Source organism: Mesocricetus auratus, unplaced genomic scaffold (assembly GCF_017639785.1).
Source record: "Mesocricetus auratus isolate SY011 unplaced genomic scaffold, BCM_Maur_2.0 Super-Scaffold_4256, whole genome shotgun sequence".
In the NCBI taxonomy this organism is placed as follows: domain Eukaryota; kingdom Metazoa; phylum Chordata; class Mammalia; order Rodentia; family Cricetidae; genus Mesocricetus; species Mesocricetus auratus.
Window position 1 is genome coordinate 124691284 of NW_024429182.1, and position 23835 is coordinate 124715118.

A 23835-nucleotide genomic window follows, 5' to 3' on the forward strand; every position below is an offset into this window, starting at 1 on the left:
GAAAGAAGAAGCAGAAAAATTTCTTAGTCATAGTTCATATGAATATGTTTAAGAAGCCACAGAAAAATTAAATAAAGTGCTATTTGTATCAACAAGAAAAATCTTAGCAAGGTTGCTAATTTTAAAGATGGATGTATTCAAATTAGAGGTTTTTCATTAAATTATAATCAGATTTTGCAAAAATTATTTAGGATACAGAGTAACCAAAAATGAAAGAATTAAGTGATATGTAATAGTTACAAAGTTTTCAAATTTTAGGTAAAAAGTATTGTGTTTGGCCAGAAAGTTTTTATACTTATCATGAAATAGTCTACCTTGACTTTTTCTACACACCAGAAGCCGATCCTTACAAATCATGCAACTCAACTCGTAGAATATGTGTGAAAGTATGGCTTAAATTTTCTAGTAACTGTGTTCTCATGCTTTGTGACAGCACCCCTGTCACTTGCCTGTGTGTCTGTAGCTTAGGGCCTTAAGCTCTTACTTGTTTGTCCAAGGCTGAGGTTGTTCTGGGGGCATGCATATCTTGTATTACATCAGAAGTAATACCTAATTATTTCCTAGGAGCTCTCATATTTCACAACTTTCTCATTTCAGGGTTCTTAAAGGGATTTTAGAAGCATACCTGTATGTTAAATACCTGTAGTTTGAAACATTGACAACCATTTTCCCTAGTTCAAATCCATCTTTACTGATGGTAGTATTCGGCCTAGGTTTTGGTTTATTGTGACCTTAACCTCCTCTAGCCTGCTGTCTAATTTCTGACACATAAAACTCCAGAAGCAGCAATATTAAATAGGGCTGACAAGAAAATGGTGTCTTAAAATGCAACAGTAATCTCACTGTTGCAGATCATGATCTGCCAATTCTGTCTATATTCTTTTCATTCTGTCACAATCTCTAAGACTGAGTTCATTGTGGACGTTCATGTGCACACATTTGTACCTTTTGGGAGCTGTTTCTAAATTTAATCCCTTTTAAAATTACATTTTCAGTTCTTTGAGAATTTCATACATTTATTTTAATCATCACCTTAACTCCTCCCAGATCTACTCCTTCCTCTTTACTTTGTGTACTTCACAACAAGCAAACACACACACACACACACACACACACACACACACATACACACAAACAAGTAAACAACCCAACCCAGTTCCGTTTGTGTTGCTCATGACACTCAGAAGTGTGGGTTCATGAACTGGAGTGTTGTCAACCTAGCATAGACCAGAGGTCACACCTGTAAAGAAAACTGAGTCTCCTTCCTCCAGAAGCCATGATTAGTTTTAGCTAGGGCCTCTTGGGGTCATCAGTGTAGCAAACCTGCTGTGTTCAGAAGGCACTGTTTCTTCTTCCCAACCTCTGACTCTTACAGTCTTTTCACCTCTTCTTCTGCAATGATCCCTGGAGCTTTGGAGAAAGGCTTTGTGATATAGATGACCCATTTGTGGCTTAATACTCCATCCACCCTTATCCTCTGCACTTTGACAAGTTGTTAGTTTCTGCATTTACCAATGTCACCTGAACACAGACGTGTCTCCGATGAGGTCTGAGAGCTACATTAATTATTGCCTGAAGTATAAATTTAGAATGGACAGTTTAAGAATTGCCCATTTACCAGAATAATAGTAGTAGGCTTATCCCCCGAGCCTATATCCATCAATGTATTCTTGACTAGATTTATATTTCTAAACAAATGTTTCTTTCTGTGGAGAGGTTCTTTAAATCAGAATATAGTTGGTTGTTCCTACAATATTTGTGCCATTATTGTATGATAAGAATGTCTTGCCAGCCCAGTTATTTTTGTATCTCATAGGGTTAACAGCTTGGTACAAGTGTTGATGACTGATTTTCCCCAAGCAGCCTGCATAGAGCATTCCAGTACTATGAAATCTAGCCATTAGGGATGATACTTCCTGCTCAATACCAACCAATACCAACTTTATTTCCCTATGTCCTGTTCATAAACTGGTGTCTACAGCAATATGGTCTTACCATGAAGTTCTGGTTTGTAACCAAGACCAGCAACTACACACTATTGTTTTTATTGTCTATAACATACCTGGCCAACAGTTTGGGAGAAGTATCCTACACTGGGCACAGGGATTTATTTATTTTGGTAATCTATGGTTTCTGGAAGGAACACTATCCTTTATATAAGGAAATTCCACTTCTATTTGTTTCTATGTATTTATGTATGTATTATGTATGTATCATCTATGTACCTATATATCTTCTATAGCATATCAAACAGTAGTATTTTTCAGCTATCCTTGTTAGTTATCTTTTCCCTCACCCTGATTCTCTACCCTCCCCTCCAATCTCTCTCCCCACTTAAACCTCCTTGTCTATTATGCCTCCTCTACCCTTAATATCACTTGGGTGTTGATAGTTGCTCTTCCCTAAGATGTCCCCAACACCCTGAACTTGTGGTCTCTTTTCAGTTCCCTGGTACTCCAAGTTAAGCACAAGAAATCTAAAAATTTGACAGTAAGACTCATGTGAGAACATGTAACTTTTCTGGGAGTGGCTATGTCACTTAGTCTATTTTCCGGTTCCATTTATTCACTTGCACATTTTTTAGCTTCATTTATCTTTACAGCTAAATAAAATTCTCCGTGTATAGGCAGCACATTTGAATTATCTATTCACTGGTTAGGTGACATGTAGATTACTTTCTTGGCTCATCTATTGTGAGTAAAGCAGCCATGAACATGGTTGAGCATGTGTCTCTATAATAGGAAATATTCCTTTGCATATATGTCTATAGCTTGGTCATGCAGTTGATCTATTTTTAGGTAAATAACAGACTGCTTCACTGATTTCCATGGTGGCTGAAGTATTTGCAATCTCACCATTTTTGAGCAATCCCTAAATTTAATTTCCCTGTATCAATGAATCAGCAAAGTAAAATTCCTGTCCTCTGTTTTCATCTAAGAGTCATGGATTCTCATTTGCTTTCCTGGCAGGTGTTTTTGGTCACTGTCTGGAATTTTGAACTCTACATGATCCCTCTGGCATTGCTACTTATCTTTCTGTACAACTTCCTCAGACCCACGAAAGGGAAGGCCAACAGCACCCAGGACAGCCAGGTAAGCAAAGATTCCCAGAGTTCCTCCAACTTCCTGTTGAGGACTAGAATAGCTGCAGGGTATTAGTCCTGTGACTAAATCATGCAACAGTTCACTGTTTGAGGAATGAAGAAAGAGATACAAGAACAGTATCCAAAACAGGTATTTTATCATATGTATTCTGGAATCTTCCTTTTATAATGACTTTTAGTCCCACATCTCGGCTGGTGCTATCAGTATGGGAGGAACCCTCTATATCTTGACTATTGTTTCCTCCCTAGAAATATGCAAATCTACCTACTTTTTATAGAGTTCCTGGGAATTACCTTCTAACCACTAGAGGAAAACCTTTGAGGATTCCTTGGGCCTCTCTCGCATGCTATGGCACGGTGTGGAAAGCTGACTTTGGCCATTGGTCCTCTTGAGGTTTAACCAGGGATTACCAATTCCAGGGTACTCAATAAGAAGGTGGGAATAAGTCCCACCCTCTACTCCTAAATGCTGTGATTTGGTCACTTCTGAAAGCAATCCCTTGGTGCCTGCTCCTTCTCCAGCCCTCCTGACCCTCATCATTCATGCCAGCCCAGAGGGTCTTTTCCTGTTCTAAGTGAGCAGGAATTTGTATTTGTAACAAGCTTTAGGAACAAACCTTGACATATCTAATTTAAGAAACAGGTTTTTTAAAATCAAAACTAAAATTTCAGTGTCTGATAAATTTCTTTATAGAACTGTCCTCTACACATGAGTTTTTTCCATGATTCCAATGCAAACATTGTCATAGGGTTTCTATATTCTCATGTTAAAAGTTCGTCTTTGAAAGAATGATTATTAAAGGACATTTCTGGTTTCATTTAGGATGGAGAAAAGTTAGAAAAATGAACACATTGTAGAGGCAAAAACCTTAAAAAATTTCAAAGATCTCTTGTATTTTTTATTATCTAGTAGTGGTCATGAAATCATGTCAGTAAAGATAGAGGAACCAACTAACAAGAAACGGATTTAAAGTTTATGTGTATTTATAGACTAGATTTTATATGAATATAAGCTAGAGAAACATCTCTAATAGGGAGCATCTGTAATAGTAAATTCTGTTAACTCACATTGGTACAATATTTAGCCAGATTTTATTTTGCCACCACATGTATGAGAGCTTCTTTATCCTATGTGCAGAAGTGCATATATTTCCTGTGAATACATATGGATAGGAATATAAATTTGCATTGTTAAAAACTTTTTGATTTCAAAAGCATTTTCGAATTCACTCTTTAATTTAGCCTTGATGAGACAACTGTAAATGTGACAAGACCTTCCACCTCCATTTCATCTTGCTGAGTGAGATGAAGGTGTAGAGCAGCAGAGCGATGGGTCCAAAGTCACAGGGACAAACTGCAGAAGTCACTGCTCAAAGTGATGACATATAACTTTCCCAAGTGCAGTGCGGTTATCCCTCCAAAAAATACTTTCTTTGCTCATTCCTGTGTATCTATTGGCTTTTATGGGGCACGAATGATGCCGATGGTGAGTAAGCTAATCGCCTATGCAGTCAGTGTCATGCAGACTGACAGCTGAAGCTCATGAGGATTAACGGAGGTAAGGAAGCACCAGCCTGAGAGAAGTTACACTGATGACTGCATGGAGGAATAGAGTAGCTCACTATGCTCACTCCACAGTTGCTTCTTTTAGCAGTTACAGTGCAGAAAATTGCTTTAAGCTGGTGGAACAGTACTAAATGGGAAGTCTGACCTTCGCATGGTTAAGCAGAAAGTCTCCAAGTTGAAAAGGTCCCTGGTTCTCTAAAACTGAGTGTCCTTTCCCTGTTCTTGAACCCATCTGATTGTAGCAACTGATGGTAATTTTTCTCTTCTATTCTTTTCTTGGGGGTGTTGGGTCTCACTATATAGCCTTGAACGTTGGTTATGTAGAGCCCAGCCTCAAACTCAAAGAGATCCCTCTGCCTCTGTTCCAGAGTGCTGTGAGTAAGGCATGTACCATCGTATCTGAATCATGTTACAAAATAGATCTGTTAAACACATGGGACTTCTAAATGACTCTGAATGAACCCAGTAGCAATACAGGGGCACTACAGCCCCTGCTCTAAAGCCAAGCACCTGTTAGTCAATATCAGAGCCTTGAGTTTTCTTCCCTTCTCTCTTCCTGCAACCCCAAGGGAGAAACTGTAGCATTCTTAATGATGACTCTATTCAGACTAGTGCATTTTTTTATTGTAGAATGTTTCAGTGATGGCAGCAAAGAGAAAGGTGTGGTTCTTAACACAGCATTTGGTTTATCTGCCACACAAGAAGAAAATTGTTTGCAGAAAGGATAAGCTGGATGCTGTCAAAGGGCACTTGTACAATAGCTTTATTTATACCCAATGTTCCAAGTAGACTATGTGTATTGTTTGTAACCTTGCCACAGTGTCTCTGAACTCTAAAGGTGTGATTTTTACAAGAGAATACAATGAGTTTTAAAATCATGCTAATGTTTCAGTTCCATAAGAAAACTTAAAAATGTGTGTTGCATTTGCATTGGGCAATCCCAGTTGATGCCTACCTCATTAACAAGCTATGGGGTTTCCTTTCAGGAGAGCACAGACATAGACGAGGAAGAGGAGGAGGAAGAGAAGGTGAGTGATGTGCTAATGACACAGACCCTTAGGAAGAACCCCTGGCACTCATGCTGTTTCCCCAAGTTGTGCCTGTTTTGACTTTTTGGCATTATGCACTATTACAGAAATACTATAGTTTAAAAGAAATCAACCTCTGGCTTATTTAAAATGGAATGGCTACAATATCTATTTTTCTCTAATATACAGTATACTAGTAACAACTACCTTTTATTTATCAGGATGATTATTTTTTAATGATAATATGTGTTTGTTGTTTTGATGAATAGTGTGGTATTTAGTTTTTTCCCAAGATTTAAAAAATGAGATAGAAAGAGGGTAAAACATGAGCAAATAGGTGACCTTTTCTAAGAATCAGGATGCAAGCCTTTCTCTCTGTGGATAAAAGGGAGCCTGATAAGCCAAGAGCAAATCAAGGGAAATGCTTGCTCCTTTAGGTTCACGTCTGCGCTATGGGGTGGTCACCCACTTCTGAGCCTGTCACTTTCCCAGCTGTTGCTGGCAGCATTCTCTGCTATATGTCTGTGTACAGCTGTCCTTTTCCTTCTCCTGGGAGAATCTCTCAAATCTGCTGCTTTTGTTGTCATTACACTTTCAGACAAACCTTCTGGAACAAAATGGGGGGAAAAAGTGAAGTACCAAATGAAAGGCGTTGAGCTTCATGGACTTCCAGTCCCTTAAAGCCTGGGCATGTGTGGGGACATGGTGGTGCCTTGGAGGACGCTTGTGGGAGAGGAAAGGGCAGAAAGGAGAACCCAGAGAGCAAATGTGTGATACAAATGTGAACAGACATTAATTCAAAGACTGGTTCTTGACACCAGAGTCTTACAGTTATTTGAGGGGACCAGATGGTTTTGCCCATTTGAAGCAAATGACATATTACAGAGTGAATCTTATGCGTTGTCTGGAAGTGATCATTATTAAAGACATGATGGAATAAAGCAAGGTATATTAAAAAATCTATTTCTTTACAGAGTAGAGATGTTAGCAATGTAAATTACTTCTTGAATAATTATTAATCAACTGATTCGAGTGGTTTCTGAATGAACGAGCATTGAATATTAGGTGCAGACCAATCTCAGTGCATAGAGGGATGTTTTGCCAAAGAAAATTACAAATAGTTATTTTAAACTTATCTGAGGCCACTTGCAAGGCTGGCCCCTTGTATTTCTGATGACCAGTTGTAAGTTGGGGATCCTACTCCAGAGATTTAATAAGTTTCTAGAATTGCTCACAAAAACATGATAAAATAGCTCCCTTTACTGGTTTATTATAAATGATTCAACTGGGGAACAACCAATCAGAAGAGATGCACAGGGGCAAGCCTGGGGCAGTGTGTGGAGCTTCTACACTCAACCTAGGCCCAGGAACTCCTTATGTTAATCGTCACAGAAGCCCCCTGACAGTTTTCTGTTTCTATTATTATGTACATAGTGGTGTCTCTATCAATACAAAATGGATTATGTAAGTTAGTGACCATTGGTGATAGAGGCCATTGGTGTCTCTTCATCTTGAGAGTCAGGGTCTTGTGGCAGTGGTGTCGGGGTTACACCTGAAAATTTCAGCCCTCTCATCAGATGTCCAGTTCCTATGGCAGGAAGCTCCCCCTGTTTTTTGAGGACACCATGCCCACTTAAACTCAAGTGTATGGTGATATATTATTTGTGACTTTTTAAAGCTTGCCTGAGGATTCAGAAACAAAGTCAGCCATAAGCTATAGGAGCCAGGCAGTCGTGGTACACACCTTTAATCTCACCACTTGGGAGGTAGAGGTAGATGGATATCTGTTAGTTGAAGGTCACACTGAGCTACACAGAACATATCCAGTCCTAAAGAGAACTAGCTCATACAAAGATGATCACAGCACTTGGGGTCAGACACCTTTAATCCCGGGACTCATGAGAGGTATTTAAGACAGGAACAGGGTTTCAGAGCTAGCATTCGTTCTCCAGGCATATTGAGGATAGGGAGACATAGAGTCTTTAACCACACTGAGGACAGCATAGCAGTCTAAGGGAATCTGAGGAGCAGGAGCCTGAGCTGAGGGAGAGGTAAGAGCTAGTGGCTAACAGTTTTGATTTTTCTGATCTCCAACTTGAAGCATGAACCCCAGAATTTCTCTCTGAGTTGTTTATTTTCTGTGCTACACAGGTTTCCAAAACAGGCTTGTTCTGCACAGCAAAACATTACCCTTCCCCTTTCTAGAACTTGACCTGTTTCAGGAACAAAAGATAAAACCATTTAAGGGAACACACTCCTGCTGCTCCTATCACTTAGCTAAGCACAAGGGCTTTAAACATTCTGGCCAACAGCCAGGAACCAAGGCAAAATATGTATTTCTTATTATATCACAATATCACACTAGGCAATATTTAAATCTTCTAGAAACCAAGCTTAAAAGTGAGGCAGATTTCGTTTCATCCAAATCTGTTTAAACGTGCCACCCTTGAAAGAAGACGGCATTTACCCCTTAGGGACAGTTGGAACAGAGTATCTTTGACATGTCACATAAAGGAAATCTTCCAACAGGAGGAAATGGATCCATTCATCATGACTCGTAAGTGTACTTCCACTGCTTGTGAGGTTGAGGCAGGAGGATTGTTGTGAGTTTGAGAATAGCCCGAGGTACAGAGTGAGATATTGTGACAAACAATCATAACCAAAATACACAAAGCACTGAATGAAAAACCGCTGTGTGAACTCTTCCACCAGGTAGATATAAAAATTGCTTCTCACCTATGGTAGGACACCACAGAAAAACTAAGGCACACTTTCACCATGGTCAAAGCTGTGACCCAGTTGGTTTTATGGAGCTTTGTAGAGTACAAGGGTGCGGGATTACCTACAGAAGCATGGGTGACCCCAAAGCAACTACACCTCTGAAAAGTCTCACCCTAGCATTAAATGACTACTTCCCCAGACCTGCATGGGTGAAGTCCCCTGTGGCTAACCTTCCACAGTCTATGTACTCTGGGATCTCCAGAGACCACAAGGCTGTGTGAAAAGTAGAGCAGAGTCACATACAACTAACTGGGAGGTGTTTGTATGAGGGAGTGGCTAGAATGCTGAGTGAGGATTCAGTGACCCTCTCCAGCACTTCCTTCTAAAAGTGAATATTAGCTGTTAACAGACCCGGTCTTAAGGTTCTCCTGCAAGCAGCCACAGCTGCACTGATGAAGACAATGTGCATTCTCCAACAACATTTCAGATATCACAGTCCAATCTAGACTCTAACCCAGAATGTGATCTCTTCCCAGAATTGCTTGGGGTGTTGAAGATGAGCAATATGTGCTGTTTCAAATCTTTCTGGACAAAGATGACTACAGAACGTATCTAAAAGTGGTATCCACAGAGATGGGCCAGGACCTAGTCTGGACCTACATACAATAGTGCTATCAACCTGTCCTGTGTGGAAAGGGTTGGCCGTGGGGCTGTCCTCAATCCCTTCATGGTATATTCACTTCTGAGGCATTTCTATTAGGCATTCCAGTAAGTTCTTTTCATAGTTTGGTCATAACTGTGGTTTCCATAGTTTTATATTTTTATATAACTTACTAAAGAAAAAATACTTAAAACGAAAAAAATTGTTATCTGTGATCTTTCTGATAAACACACCTTTCTGTTGCTAGGGAGCCTGGCATAGTCTTAGTCTATGGCCATATCATGCCACTCTAGCTTCTTTGTCTTAGGGTTTCCATGGCTACAATAAAACACCATGACCAAAAGCAACTTGGGGAGGACAGGATTTATTTCAGTTTACTCTTTCACAGCACAGTCTATCATTGAGAAAAATTAGCATGAACTCAACAGAGCAGGAACCTAGAGTTGGGAATTGAAGCAGAGGTCATGGAGGAGTGCTGCATACTAGCTTGCTCCCCATGGCTTATTCTGATTGTTTTCTTATAGTACCTAGGACAACCAGCCCAGGGGTGGAACCCCACTCAGTGAGATAGATTCTCCTATATGTGTTGTCAATCAAGAAAATGTCCTATCGACTTATCCACTAGCCAGTCTGCTGGGGGGCATTTTCTCAGTTGAAGTTCCCTTTTCCCAAATGTCTCTTGCTTGTGTCAAGCTGAGATAAAACTCACCAGCATACTTCTCATTGGGATTTGCTAAACTAGATTTGTTGAGCTTAAGTTCAACATTTTGAGGGCATAACCCATGTGTGTCCCAATGCATCATTTCCTCTATGTGGACAGGACCCCAGCACCCTGATATGCTTGTCTGAGACTTGGCCAGGCAGTGACAGGGTCACTCCTCACTACAGGGCCTCTTCACAGAGCCCAATGACTTCAGCTGTATGTTAGACATGACAGAACATGCTTCTGGGATCTGTAACACACCCAATCCAAGAGGTATCATTTACAGATTGTAAACACACAGCCATTCCCTGCAAAAGCAGAAGGGAGGGAAGCTACTCGCAATTCCGCCAATCTATCTTGAGAGTGACATGCCTTTATCTCTAGTTTCTCTTCCAAGAAAACACCATCATAGATGACAGATGAAAGGCGGCCTGGGCCCCTCGGGCCTGCTTCTTCAGGGGATGAATGTATTTCTATCTTTTGCCTCTCTCTGACTCATAGACCAGGGCATGCATGGTCTGGGGTCTGTCATACTTTTATTGTCTGGGATAGAGATGGTCATAAAATGACATCACTGTAGCCTCTGACTCCTTATCATTGTTAACAGCACACTGTAGTAATCTGTGTTAGAGACCAGAAGGGAGGCCACAATTCTGCCTTCTTTTCTTTAGTGATGGTACATACATCTTCCAGGTAACTAGATTTGGGGCTTTTAAGAAATGAAGCATACAGACTAAACTATGAAGAAAGAAAAATCCTTCTTTCTTATACCAGATGATCCATGTAAGAAACTGCTTGTTGCAAGTCTAGTCTTCTAGGGACCCCAGAACAGATAATGGCTGAGTTCAGCCAACAACAATCAGTTAGCATTTTCTATTTTATTAGATTTCCTATGTGGGATCCTTCATGTGGACCTTATTTGTACGGATGGACTACAATGAAAATTGCATTAATTTTCTACACAGTAAAGGTCAGTAATTGAAGCATGAACCAAGAAACGATTGTGTAAAATGCTGTACCCCATACTTATGAAAGGTCATGTAAGACAATAATATCTTGTTTTCATTGCTGAAGGTATAAATACTTTCCAGAGAGTTTCTTCCTGGTGCCAGCCCAACAATCACTTACATAGACTATTCCAGCATTTACTATTAACATCAGGAAGAAGGAAGCAAAACAGAATGTAATAAAAATAATAAAAAAGCAACTTGCTTCTTGCTATCAGAAGAAAGCCTCCTGTGATGCCCTTGGCATAGGTTAGTTTCTGTATAACTAGACTGTAGAGGGACTTGAATGGCTTCTTTCAGGGTCACTGATGATAATCAGTGTTTGTGAGAATAGAAATCCAACACTTTCTACTAGTTATGAATTTAAAAACGATGATGGATGTGTTTCTTTAAGCAAGTATTTCATTGATGGGCATTCTATAATAACAAAGGATGAATGAACGTTGCTTGTACTATTCCCATTTAGAAAACTTGGGATGCTGGGACTCGAGAGATGGCCCAGTGGTAAAGAACATTTACTGCTTTTGTTGGGGTCCTGGGTTCAGTTTCCATCATCCACATCAGGTGGCACACAACCACATGTTAGTCCAGGTCCAGACGATCCACAAACCTTTCATAATCTCTGTGGGTACCTACATGCATGTGATATGCACACACACACTAGGATACATATACACACATTAGGAAATACCTCTTTAAAAACGTAGAATGTCTCCATTGTCCTAAGCTGTGACTGAGTTTAAGATGCCTTTCTCTCTTCCAAACTGATCTGCATACCGGATGTGCATTTGGGAATTGCTTTCAGAGTTTGCCTGTAAAGTACTTTGGTGAGGTGTCCAAAGCCACCATGTTAATTTCTAAAGAAGTGAATCTTCTCTTCCCTTAACCTAAGAACATTTGTTGGCTGCAGAGTGTCTGACTGTCTCACAGTCTACCAGAAGGATGAGTTTTGCTTATTTTCTTTTGTGTATCCTCAAGAAAATAAAAGACAATAGCAGCAGCTCACATATGCAAGTACAAACACACACACACACACACACACACACACACACACACACATGCGCGCGCCATGTAGGTCAGTCAATGAATGTGGTTAATTACAGGAGACACAATGTCAGTTATTAATGGCAGAGTATGGTATTCTTTAAACAGTTAGATTTAGGTATACAATCATGAGTGCATGTGTGTGCACACAGTTTTAGAACAAACACAACCTATATGGAGAATGTGGTACAAAGAATCTGACTGTGGCCATTTCCAGGGCAATAATGTAACCGGGCATTCTGATTTAGGCTCTGATAATTGGATCTAATGTGTTTTTATTGATGTGATGATTTTACTGCTAGGGTTTCTACAATTTTATATTAGTTTCAAGGTTTTAGTAGGCAACGTGTTGCAGTCAGTTCTTAATGATCAATGTATGTATGTTTTGAATCAACGGAGGGCAAATTCCTGAGTTCCTAGAATCCCCTAACATACTATCTCATGTACATTTTCTTTTTTTGAAAACCAAATCTGCATTCTTCAAAGGGTTGGAACTTCATTTCCTTCAGAAATAATTCAAAAATATTCTTAACCTGGTCCTTGGAACATTATTTGGGTATCTTGCTTGTTATGACACTGGACAGTGTCCTTGGTACTTGGAGATGTTTTAAAACATCCATTGTAACTCTTGTTCTTGGTATGTGCTTTCAAACAATATGAAGCAAGACACACCAGGCTGTAAAATCCATGAGTCTTCTACACTGCTATCAAGTAACATTACTATTTAAAAGCCTAGAGTCCAAGGATGTGCTTCTTCAGGAGTCGGTGCTACATCAAGCTGTTTACTTTCCTAATGTCTAAAATCATTCCATGAAGCCAATGTAGAATAAACTGGACATTGTATCCTGGTTATCCACTGACCATTTTTCTTATTAGTAAAATTGTTCTTCCCCAGTCTGACACACATAAACTATGTTCTGGAACCCTTCGATCCTCTCCTGTTTCTATCCTGCCTCTGCCATTCCTGCTCCACTCCTTAAAATATTTTCTCTGTTTATTAGTCGTGTTTTTCTTTATTATTCTTAATAGTTATGTGGCTGACTGTGTTGCCTTGGATTTGAAACTAACCAGCAGAGCTTGGAGAGATCAACATCTACTACTGATTTTTTGGGGGGAGGGGTAGTAATGTTTGCTCTTATGTTTTGCAGTGAAAGCTGCTGTTTCCTTGTGGCCCACCCTCACCCAGTATTCATCCCATCCTCACCCCATATCCCAGTTATCCACACAGTTTACAAGATACCTTTAGATAATTTATAAGTTAATTGACAATGTATAAAAAAATTGATAGAAAATAGAGCTATCACATTTCCTATTGGAAGAGTTAAGTAATGCATGAAGATGCATGAAATTAATAACACTATTAATTTAAAATGAGTTGGTAAGACATTTAAATATCCAGACACATGGGAATATTAGTAATGCTATAATGTTGTAAACTGTGTTACACCGTTTAGAAACAGGCATTCATTCATTCATTTTTTCACTGAAGCAATAATAGCAACATTTGCTGATTTTATTTCTCTGTAGCAGTACCCTATGAATATAGAGGTCATGTTCACACATAAAGGTGCTCCGATGAAAACCAGTGTTGGCCAAGTCACCTTGCACAAAGTTAAGAAGCAGTTGAGGCAGTTGGGAGGCGATGTTGAGGGATTCAGGCCTGCTTATAGGAGCTGATGTTTGGGTCACGTTTTAGTGTATATTAGCTTTGTAAATTGTTGTGTATGTGCATTATATACTTACTACTGTGGGTGTGTGCACACATGAGTGAGTGGGCCAGAGGGCAAAGTCAGATGTCCTTTCTACTCACTCTCCATCTTTTATTTTCTGAGACAAGCTGTCTTACTAAACCCGGATCACATCAATTCATCTAGGAGAGTCAGCCAATGAGCTGCAGGGATCTTTCTGCCTGTCTCACCCTGCTAACTCCTTTCTGGATAAGTGCTGTCATACCTGGCCTTTTAGGTTTATTCTGGGGACCCAAACCAACATTCTCATACTAGGATGACAGGTATTTTACTGACTGAGTCATATTCCCAGTCCTATGTTTTACTCTTCTTAATGTTAGGAATATCTTACCTAGTAGTCTCTTCCCTCTCCTAACTAAGAGGAAGGGAAATGATCCATGCAGCAAAGCAAGAAACCATCCCTTACTGTGCATCTGTCTGCAGTAGCCCCGGCTACAGAAGCTGTGAGTTCTCTTCACCTTGTGGCTGCATCTATTTGTCAGCTGGCCCAGGGAAGTTATAATGGAGTCAGTCCTTTGAGTCCCAAAGATTAAGGACTGCTTTCGTCTTTTCAGTTGTGTGTTTCAAGGGTCTTTCTCAGCATGTTGGGGATTGTACCCTTCCCTTTTCCCCTGCTTTCACTGACACTAGACAAGACTTTCAAGGTGAAAGCACATGTTGGTAAGCACCACAGCAGAGCTTTTTGTCAAGATCAGATGCTTAAAGCAGAATAGAATGCTGCTAAGAATCAGTATTGATTCAAACTTGAACAGTTTTGTCTTCATTTCTCTAAGAGAAAACATATCCTCGAGACAGAATACTTTCCAGAAAGAACATACATTGCCTTCTCCTCCAATTAAAACATAGTCTTTGGGGCTAGAGAGATGGCTCAGTGGCTAAGAGCACCAGTTATTCTTTCAGAGGACCCAGTGGGATCCCTTCCCAGCATCCACACGGCAGTTTGCAATGCCTGGAACCATGGTTCAGGGGATTCTGAGGTTGTGCACAGACAAGCATGTGGATAAAAAACATACATATAAAATAAAAATAAATAAGTCTAGCACTGTCTTTGGCCATGAATGTATATGGATCTGAATCCAGATGTATCACCACAATACACTTATCAGAGAGCAAACTTGGGTATTGGTACTTGCCTTCTACTCAGTTTGAGACAGGGTCTTTCTGGTTTTCACAGCTGTGAAAGTTTTCCCATGGACTTCTAGCCCCATCCCCAACCACCCAGTTTTAATAGCATGCACCATGATACTAACTCTACCCATGTGCATGATGGGGCTAAATCCTGGAGTTTGTTACTAGTTTCTGAAGCTAAGGTTTCCAAGGAACATTCTTTAAATCTCTTGTAGCAGAAATGCTGCTTCCTAGTTCTTGTTGTTAGTACAGATATTAAGTTGTTTTTCTTTATCAATTTCTAATGTTGATCATTCAGAATTTAAAATTATAGACTTCTAACATTCAGTGAGTTAAAACAGACAATGCATTTCCTAAAGTCCTGGTTTTGCATCTTTCCTCTGGGTGGCTGACATTACTGGGCAGATCCTGGGGAAAAAGTTTGGTTTGGTCCTTGGGGGACTTGTAAGCATTCTTTGACAAACACCATTCAGTTTTTAAGCATGTCAAAAGTATTTTTTCTGACAGGGTCAGTTTTCAGGAATATCTCCTTGGTTTTGCCTAGATAATTAATAGAGAAATGAGTGATTTTCTAAATCATAACAAGCAGGGAAGATTTAAAGTAACACACTGATTATATAATTAATTCTCAGTTGTAAATTCATTTTGATGGTGTTAATTCTATCCCAGAGGCTCAAAACCCCTTTGCTGCACCTACAGAGTTGTGTTTAATAGAGACACAGGGTAGGCAGCAAGACCTTAAGGAAAGAAAGCTCGCCTGATGTACTCCTTGTGTCTTGTGTGCTTGTAAAGAGTGAGCAGCTATGTTATGCCACAGGCACATTATTGATCCTTAATTCAACTCTCTTTAAAACTCAGCCAAAGACCCAAATCTTCTGGTGCTCTACAAACTAATGCACAATTGAAAGATGGTGATTTTGTATTCCTCTTTACAGGATAAACACCTTTAAGTTAAGAGTTGGAACTTGTCATGTGTTTGTCTTACTGTCAATATCTGTCATTCTTACTGTGCATTGAACAAATAAAAGCAGGAACTGGTATGCCGGAGCAGTGGGTAATAGTGGCTACAATGATTGGCTACACAAGCATAAGGATCTGAGTTGGTATCCCAAGCACCCACATAAACAACAAAAGGGTATAGCAGCCCACTTGTAATACTAGCACATGGGAGATGGAAACTGAATCCCAAGAACAAGCTGGCCACCTAAACTAGCAAAGCAGCAAGCCCTGGGCTCAATTAAGAAAGTCTGCCTGATACATAGAGTAGAGAATAATAAAGACAATGACATCAGTCTCTGGCCTCGGCTTCCATATGCCCCGACACATAAACACATGTGCCGATATGCACACAAACACACATACCATATGCACACATATAACAAAAGGAAACCGTGTAAAATTGGCTTGTGGATTTGAAAACCTTCATTTTTTTTCTGTTCTGCTATTGATGACAGCTGCCTGCACATCAAGTAGACCCTCAGTCATGAGGATTTCACTTAGGCATCTATCCTTTTACGGGTTGATAATCATAAAGAAGACCTGCTGTGGCTATGCGGTCAGTTGCAATCATCTTGTTCATTTGTGCAGTAACACCAGCGGTCATCACTATTTCTCTACACACGGTTCTCTGTCTGAATCGGGAGCCTCTGTGGTGAGAGGACTAGAGGCGTGCAGCCGCTGTCTGTCTTTCTGAATGAATCACTCTTCCTCTTGCCAGGCAGAGTGGTGTCAGCAGCAGAGGCAATGTTGTGTCTGCTAAACTGTTATCACCACATTCCCTGGTTCAATCTGAGATGTGTAAATAAAGCCAGCGGGAAGCACGCCCAGCTGCTAGACGGTCTCTCAGAGCATTGGGGCAACATGAGCAGACTTGTTCCAGAATAGCCTTTCTTAAGAAACCTAAATCCATCGCAGTAGTCTTTAAGCTGGACAAAAGGCTGTTCATCTTTTCTCTTTTTGGCGACTTGAAGGGAAGGGGTTCACACTAACTTCTATACCAGGTAATTTATGTATATGATAAAGTTTCTTTCCTAGCTAGCTTTTGTCAACATTGTACAAATGAGACATATCTGGGAAGAGGGGATCCTCTTAATTGAGAGGATACACCCATAAGACTGGCCTGTAGGCAAGGCTGTGTAGCATGTTCTGATGAATGGTTGATATGGGAGAGTCCAGGCCATGGTAGACAATGCCCTTTTGAGTTTTTAGTCCTCAGATGTATAAGAAAGCAGGCTAACCAAGTCAGGAACCAGCATCCTCCTATGGTGTCTGCCTTTACTTCTTGCTATGACTTTCCAATGTGAAGGACTTTAAGCTGTAAGACATACCCTTTCTTCCTGAAGTTGCTTTTGATCATGGTGTTTTGTGGCAGCAAAAGAAAAGCAACTAAGACTTCTCATCCCTGACTCCCACTGCAGTCAGTGCTAAGCTTATGTGAGTTTCAGTTTTCACAGCAGCACCTAAGACTCACATGGTAAATGCCATTGTGTTCACTGCTGTGGTGATTCCTTGACTCCTGGGGTTCGGGTTCAGTTCCTCATGAGTTGTGTAGAAGCAAAGGTAATGAGCTGTAGCGATGTCAGGCACCATACCCGAGGGTGGTATTAGTGCTGGTCTGGCAGAATGGTGTGTTTGCTCCTGAAAGGGATTGTTATCAAGTGAGAGCACCCTGATTGCTTGGGCCCCTTTGCAAATGGCCATTTCCTTTCTTTTTCTCTGTATTGTTGTAGTACTACATTACCAGAGGAAGCTCACCACGATGCTGGTACTATACTATTTGAATCTGCCAGCCATGGGAATTGTGAGCCAAATAACCTCTTCACTTTGTCAATCACTCACCTCATGTCTTCTGTCATAGCAATCCACATCAGTTAATGTACACACAAAGCTCATTCATGATGGTACCAGAACAGCACCCACTTCTCCCCAACTCCATAGACAGTTGTTCAGAGATACACCTTTGTTTTCTTAAAAATACAAATAATACTAAAGGTTTTGTGTGCATTGTTATATAGGTAGATGTTACTTTTAGAAGTGTAAAAATTATATACCTTATTTGGCATAATCTTGCAGTATAGCAAGTGAGCAAAACGTTGGCTACTATACAGATTAGTGTATTTCCAGGATGTGCAGGTCTATGGAATTCACGTCTTAGGAGTTTTACACTTTATCTAGATTTTCATCTATTGATGTAAAATCACTAATTACCTATCTGTTTCTTAGATGAAAATGGAGTGAGACTTTCCCCTAAATTATTTTCAAAAGGCATCATGTACTATAATTCTTAGGAAAGTTGCACAAGAAAATCCCAGGGGAAATCATTTATGATATCTAGAACCTTGCTTGATGTCTGTGCACTTGCCAGTTTCCCAGGTCATTGTCAATAGTACTTTAACATTATTACACTGTCCTGCCCTTTCCCTGTATCCACCCATTTCTCCATCAAGAAAGCAACTTAGCCCTGAGGCCTCAGGTGGATCCTGAGAACATAGACAGATAGAGCAAGCTGGTCTTATCTGCTGGTCTAATAAATTCCACCTGTGAACAGCACAAGGCAATGGTGTGGAAGATGCTAATCACATATACAATTGTGAACATACAAATACCACCTTCCTATAGTGTAGAGACTACTATGCCTGGATCAACACAGAGAAACACTGTCAAAAGACCATCAGAGCCAGTGAAAAGAAGATGTCTTTGATCCTAAACTTGAGGATGCATCCTTCAGTTGGGCACATCCTGTGTCATCTATGAACATCAAGTGCCTTGTGCAGGGACTCTGTAAGAGGGTATGGGAATGCGTGAAGAAATGCACGCATCTGAATGAATGCTCTAGAAAGAACTGATCTGTCTGTACTAATAAACTTCAGAGGAAAACAAAATTATCACAATCCCTGTTTCCTCCGAAGCTTGCCTTCATCAGTACTTTCCATTTTAGAACTAAATATTGTATTTAATATTTACATTAAAGCAATCTGGAGCAAGTTGCTTAAGTTTCCAGATTTTTTCCAATCGTCATTACTAGTATCCTCCAGAATGCATGTGTGGGCAATAAACTTCTCAAAGACAAACAGTAGGTTAAACCTAGCAGACAAGCAGAAATTATCTAACCCTGAATTCTTCCAGGAACTGGAACTAACTTTCCCTAGAGGTAAGGCTATGGATGATCACTGGTAGAAAAAAAATGCCAGCCTGTTCTTATCTCAGGGCCTGGTGGAAAAGCACCCAATTCCTCTGCCTCATTACCCACCTGTTATATCAGCTTCTGTGCCCTGACTGTCTAAGATGAACAAAATTCCCAAACTGCCAATACAGAGTGGTTATTGGGAGGATTTGGAAGTTACAGAATAAATATATATTGAATATATTTAGAATTTAATCCATGCCATTGATAGGATGGTGGAAAATAGCTTGAATACAGGAATAGAAGATTTTATTTCACCTATTATATTGAATAATTCTGCACTTTTAAAAACTTGGATAATGCACTTTGGTTTTTAAAGAAGAATTATGCAGAGGTATATAGTTAATAAATAACCAAGGTCTGATAATATAGTACAAGAAGTAGTCATTGGCATGCTGGCTATATTGTAGATTGCTTGATGTTGCTGTAATAAAATATCCAGGGCTAGGATAGGGTCTTTGTAGAAAGGCCTGTGTAGTTCATGATCCTGATAGCAGGAAAGTCTGCCTTGGTGCAGTCCCCTAGCTATAATCACATCATGGAGGAGAGAATGGCCAAGCACATGGTAACCATGCTTTAGTTCAAATTATGATAAAAATATTTGCACATAAAATATAATGTATCTAGAAATGGGAGAAAATAGTAAATGCATTGCTCACTAAGAATAAACTCTATAAAATAATCAAATAAACATCTCTTGGAAAGCAGTGTCTTTAGAAATTCTTAACAAGAATTTCATAGCAATGGGTATAAAATATAACCTGGGTGCATAAATTTGGTATTGCAACACAGAATTGAGGCGATCTTCCATCTGTCGTGCTTTTGAGTTTTCAGTGTACCTAAGCAATTGTTGAAAAATCTCCCTTAATTTTATCTACAGTGGTGTCGGTTAAGATACCAATTTAATGGCCATTATGTTCAACTGTGAAGATGGTTAGGAACACCTTTATGAACATTAGAAATGAGAAGATGAAAGTCCTTAGCATGTACATCCTGTGACATAATAATAGAAGATGAACATAGAGCCACAAATAAGTGTATTGAGTGCATTTGACCACGGATGACCATTCTTTATATGCCACTTTGAAATAGTCACATAATCAACATGAAGACTTTTTTCATTTTAATGTATACATACTATATATTTTTGTTTTGAAACAATATGTTAAAAAATGAAATGAAGTCATTTTATAATCTGGCTAATATAATCAAAATGAGTTAGTTAAAAAGTACAGGGTTTTGATTACTCTGATTCAAAAAAATATGCAAGTCTGAGTCTTATCTGTGGATACCAAATACAGCAAAATGTCAAATTCACTTAAAAACTGGAAGGATGCTGTCACAATCCTTCATTAGTTTGGTGTACTAATTAACACTTTCTTCCTAATCAGAACTTTAAGTTTTGGTTGTTTTGTAGGGGAAAAACTCAAGCAATAAAAATGGGAAGTTTCTTAGGAAATGGAGCCACAAGGAAATCTGAGTCATTTTCCAAGAAATTGTTTTGACCTAAAGTCAATGCTGCTGCAAGGGGGAAGCTCTTTTGCCCTTTTGGGTCAAGCTCTCCAGAGCCTTGAAATGCTCCTTTGTAAACATGAGGCTTATGTAGCAGACAGAGATGGGTTTTGACCATTGTGCCTATTCATAGGCAATTGTGGGTTGCTGAGTATGCATGAGGTCGCCGTAAGCAGCATGTCTGATTTTTAGTACAAACTCCTTAAAAAATGATAGTAAGTGGACAATAAATCAAAATTAAGGTAGGGAGTGAAACTCTCTCACAAAGTTACCATTGCAAGAAGCAGCAGCAACCTCGATGTTTCCTCCTGCAGCAAATGATGGGGTAGTAGCTACTTTCATGAGTGAGTGGATGACACATACCTGCCCTATTGGTGTATTTACCTTCAACCACCATGGGGGGCGCCTGCTTCCTCATTCTATTCATGACTCCATTTAAATGTGGCAGAAACAGAAGATGAAAATGAGTTTATCTCTTTTTTTCTTTCTTTTGCCGCGTAGATAATACCCTAGGAGTATTCTCCTACTGATTGTCTACATGGTGATTTACTAACTCCAAGCCAAGTAACATTCTCAATAAGAAAGTTTTATAAAGACCCCTGTTGTATATAGCAAGTGTAACAGGCTAACTTGATGCAATATTGGGGAAGAGCACAAGCCAAGAAATAGTGTAAAAATACAAGCGAAGCAGTTTCCAGTCCTTGGGCATTTGAGCAATCATTAAATTGTATTTACAGTGTTATAGCTACTTAGCATAGTAAAATATATTGAAGGCAGTTGCCATAGGATAACAGAAGATTTCTGGATGTCTTCAGTGTGTGGCAAACATGATTAAAATGCAACAGTTTGTGTAAGAAGTCATGGTACTCAGAAATGTATTGTGTGTCCTTCCAAAGGGACCTGCTCTTACTGTGGGGCATGTCTGCAGCACTGTCAATGAAGAGGGGTTTGGTGCATGTTAGATATCCTAAGGATGGAAGGGAAACCAGCTGACCATGAGAAAGCGATTGCAGAATTCTATGCAGGGATCTGAAGCCTCTGGCCCCAAGGACCCCGTCTTATCATCTCTGGACCCTAATTCAGTGACTGGGGCTCACAGTGTGAGTAGGAGTAACCAGAAGAGGGAACTGACCTTTGTATCTTGCAGCCCATAAGCATTTTTGGAAAATGTGGCTGTACTCTTGAAATAACTTTTGTTTTTAAGTAGTTAATATAAATCTTGCTTTTTATGTTTCTCACAGGAATCCGAGAAGAAGGGATTAATTGAGAGAATCTACATGGTACAGGATATTGTTTCCACTGTCCAGAACATCTTGGAGGAAGTTGCTTCTTTTGGAGAAAGGATTAAGAAGTAAGTTCTTTCCGTATATAGTGGTGTATAAACTAGCCCTTGCACCACCAGGATGATGGGGGAAGGAGGCTATGGGGTCCTGTGAGTGATGAGGAAAGCAATGGTGGCAGCTCCTCAGATGCGGGGTACTTCAGAACTGGGGTGAAGATGTGACTCAGTTTACACTGGTTGGCTGAGCACAGCTATTTTTCCCAGTTATTGAAAGTGGATTTTTTTCTCACATAGTGTATCCTGATTACAGCTTCCCCTCCTACTTCCTCCACACCACCCCTCCCACCTGGATCAAGAACAGACCTCTGAGTGATAACAACCAAACATGACAGAGTAAAATATAATAAGCTAAAACAAAAACTATCAGGTTGAAGTTGGACAGAATAAATCAACAAAATGTAAAGAGCCCAAGAGAAGACACCAGAACCAGAGACCCACACGTTTTCACACTCAGGAATCCCCCTCCATAAAAAACATTAAACTGAAAACCATAATACATATGAAAGATAGAAGGAAAGAAAGGAAAGGCAGGAATCATTTTCTTCAAATCCAGGATGCATTTTCTGAAATCCAGCCCTAATGTGCTACCCTCTACTTTTTGGTCAAAGGGCTTTGCTTTTTCAATGGAGGCTCAGTTAAAGCTAGGATTCATGTTTTTGGTTATATATTATATAGCATTAGTGTGCATAAGGGCATCTTTATCTGGTATGACATGTGAGTTTTAACTGTTTTTTTAGGTTCATGAATAGATTTTTTCCCTTTCTGATCCAAAATTGTAGTATCTATGCTCTGTAAATCAATGCTTATCTTATGGTCATATCTGTTTGGAAATTGTAGTAGAAATTTCAACTAGTATTAAATACCCAGTGAAAGTTTCTAAATAAAAATGCAGGTAAATCCCTTGTGATATTTAACATCAGGGAGTATATGTGATAAATGTGCATTTTTTATGAATACTGCTTGTTTTCAGTTAGCAGTCCAAGTCACTGTCAGTAAGTATCTTCAATGTAGTAGTTTTTGTTGTTCTTGTTTCTATTATTTCTCTGTAGCTCTGACTGAACTAAAACTTACTCTGTAACTCAGACTAGCCAGACATGACTATGTAGTCTAACTTGGCCTGTTACTCATGGAAGCTCTCCTGACTCAACCTATTGAATGCTGCAATTACAAACATAAGTTATGTACATAGCTTAATGCATGTTCAGTTAAAAAAAACAGTGTTCAGGGGCTAAAGAGAGGGTTCAATGGTTTAGAGCACTTGCAGCTCTTCTAGAGGAGCCAGGTTCAATTTCCAGAAGCCACCTTAGGTAGCTAACAACTGCCTCTAATTCTATCTCTAGGGGATCTGACATGGCTGGTCTCAGTGGACCACACACCTGCACTGCCTTGTACATACCTACAGCCTACATACAAACACACACATGCACATAATTAAGAATAGTAAAATTTGAAAAAGAAACACTTTCAAACACACAGGTTTCTATTAAATTTCCAGTGTATTTTCCATTCCTAATACCTTAAGAGAAAGGAATTAGAGTGTGAGGATCTGTGCTGACATATGCTGACACCTTATCTGCTGTCTTTTCCAAGGTTTCACATGGTGAACAAATCATGCCTTAGATTAGCTTTGCAAATGTTTAACAGAAGCATATGGAATAGTAACATGTAATGAAGAGAGTGGACAATTCTTTATTAGATCATTTTGCTGAGAATGACAGTGTGTACATAGTAGCTGTACAGATAACAGTAGCATCAGCTGGTGTCATGCTGTAAAACCATTGAATGCAGCCATTTATACAGTGAATTTTTTGTAGAATCATCCAATGTTTAAGGGAGTTGTTCCCTGCAGAACATGGTTAGGATCGCTTGTATGACCCAGGATCCTAAAGAGCATGATTAAATATGTAGTCCACGATCACCGTCAATAAACCATAGAGCTTGGATTTGAACCTGCTTCTGTTACTGTCATACAGTGATATTTTCACTCTCCAAGAATCTATTCTTTTCAAGTAAGGGAGAAAAATAGTAACAGTCAAATAGATTTTTATGGCTTTAGTAGATAAAAGTCAGTGGGATACTAGGGGAAGCT

The 23835-nt window shown here is 39.6% G+C and overlaps 1 protein-coding gene across 5 annotated transcripts in view; it reads left to right on the top strand.

The window, feature by feature from the left end:
* The window catches only part of Mctp2 (multiple C2 and transmembrane domain containing 2), a 241787-nt gene that overhangs the window by 200299 nt on the left and 17653 nt on the right, over window positions 1-23835 (top strand). For all 5 annotated transcript variants that reach the window (XM_005084546.4, XM_021235587.2, XM_040730276.1 and 2 more), the window contains 3 exons: window positions 2970-3092; window positions 5656-5697; window positions 21646-21755. In XM_005084546.4, the coding sequence (XP_005084603.1) occupies window positions 2970-3092; window positions 5656-5697; window positions 21646-21755 (275 nt within the window). The remainder of the gene's footprint in view (window positions 1-2969; window positions 3093-5655; window positions 5698-21645; window positions 21756-23835) is intronic.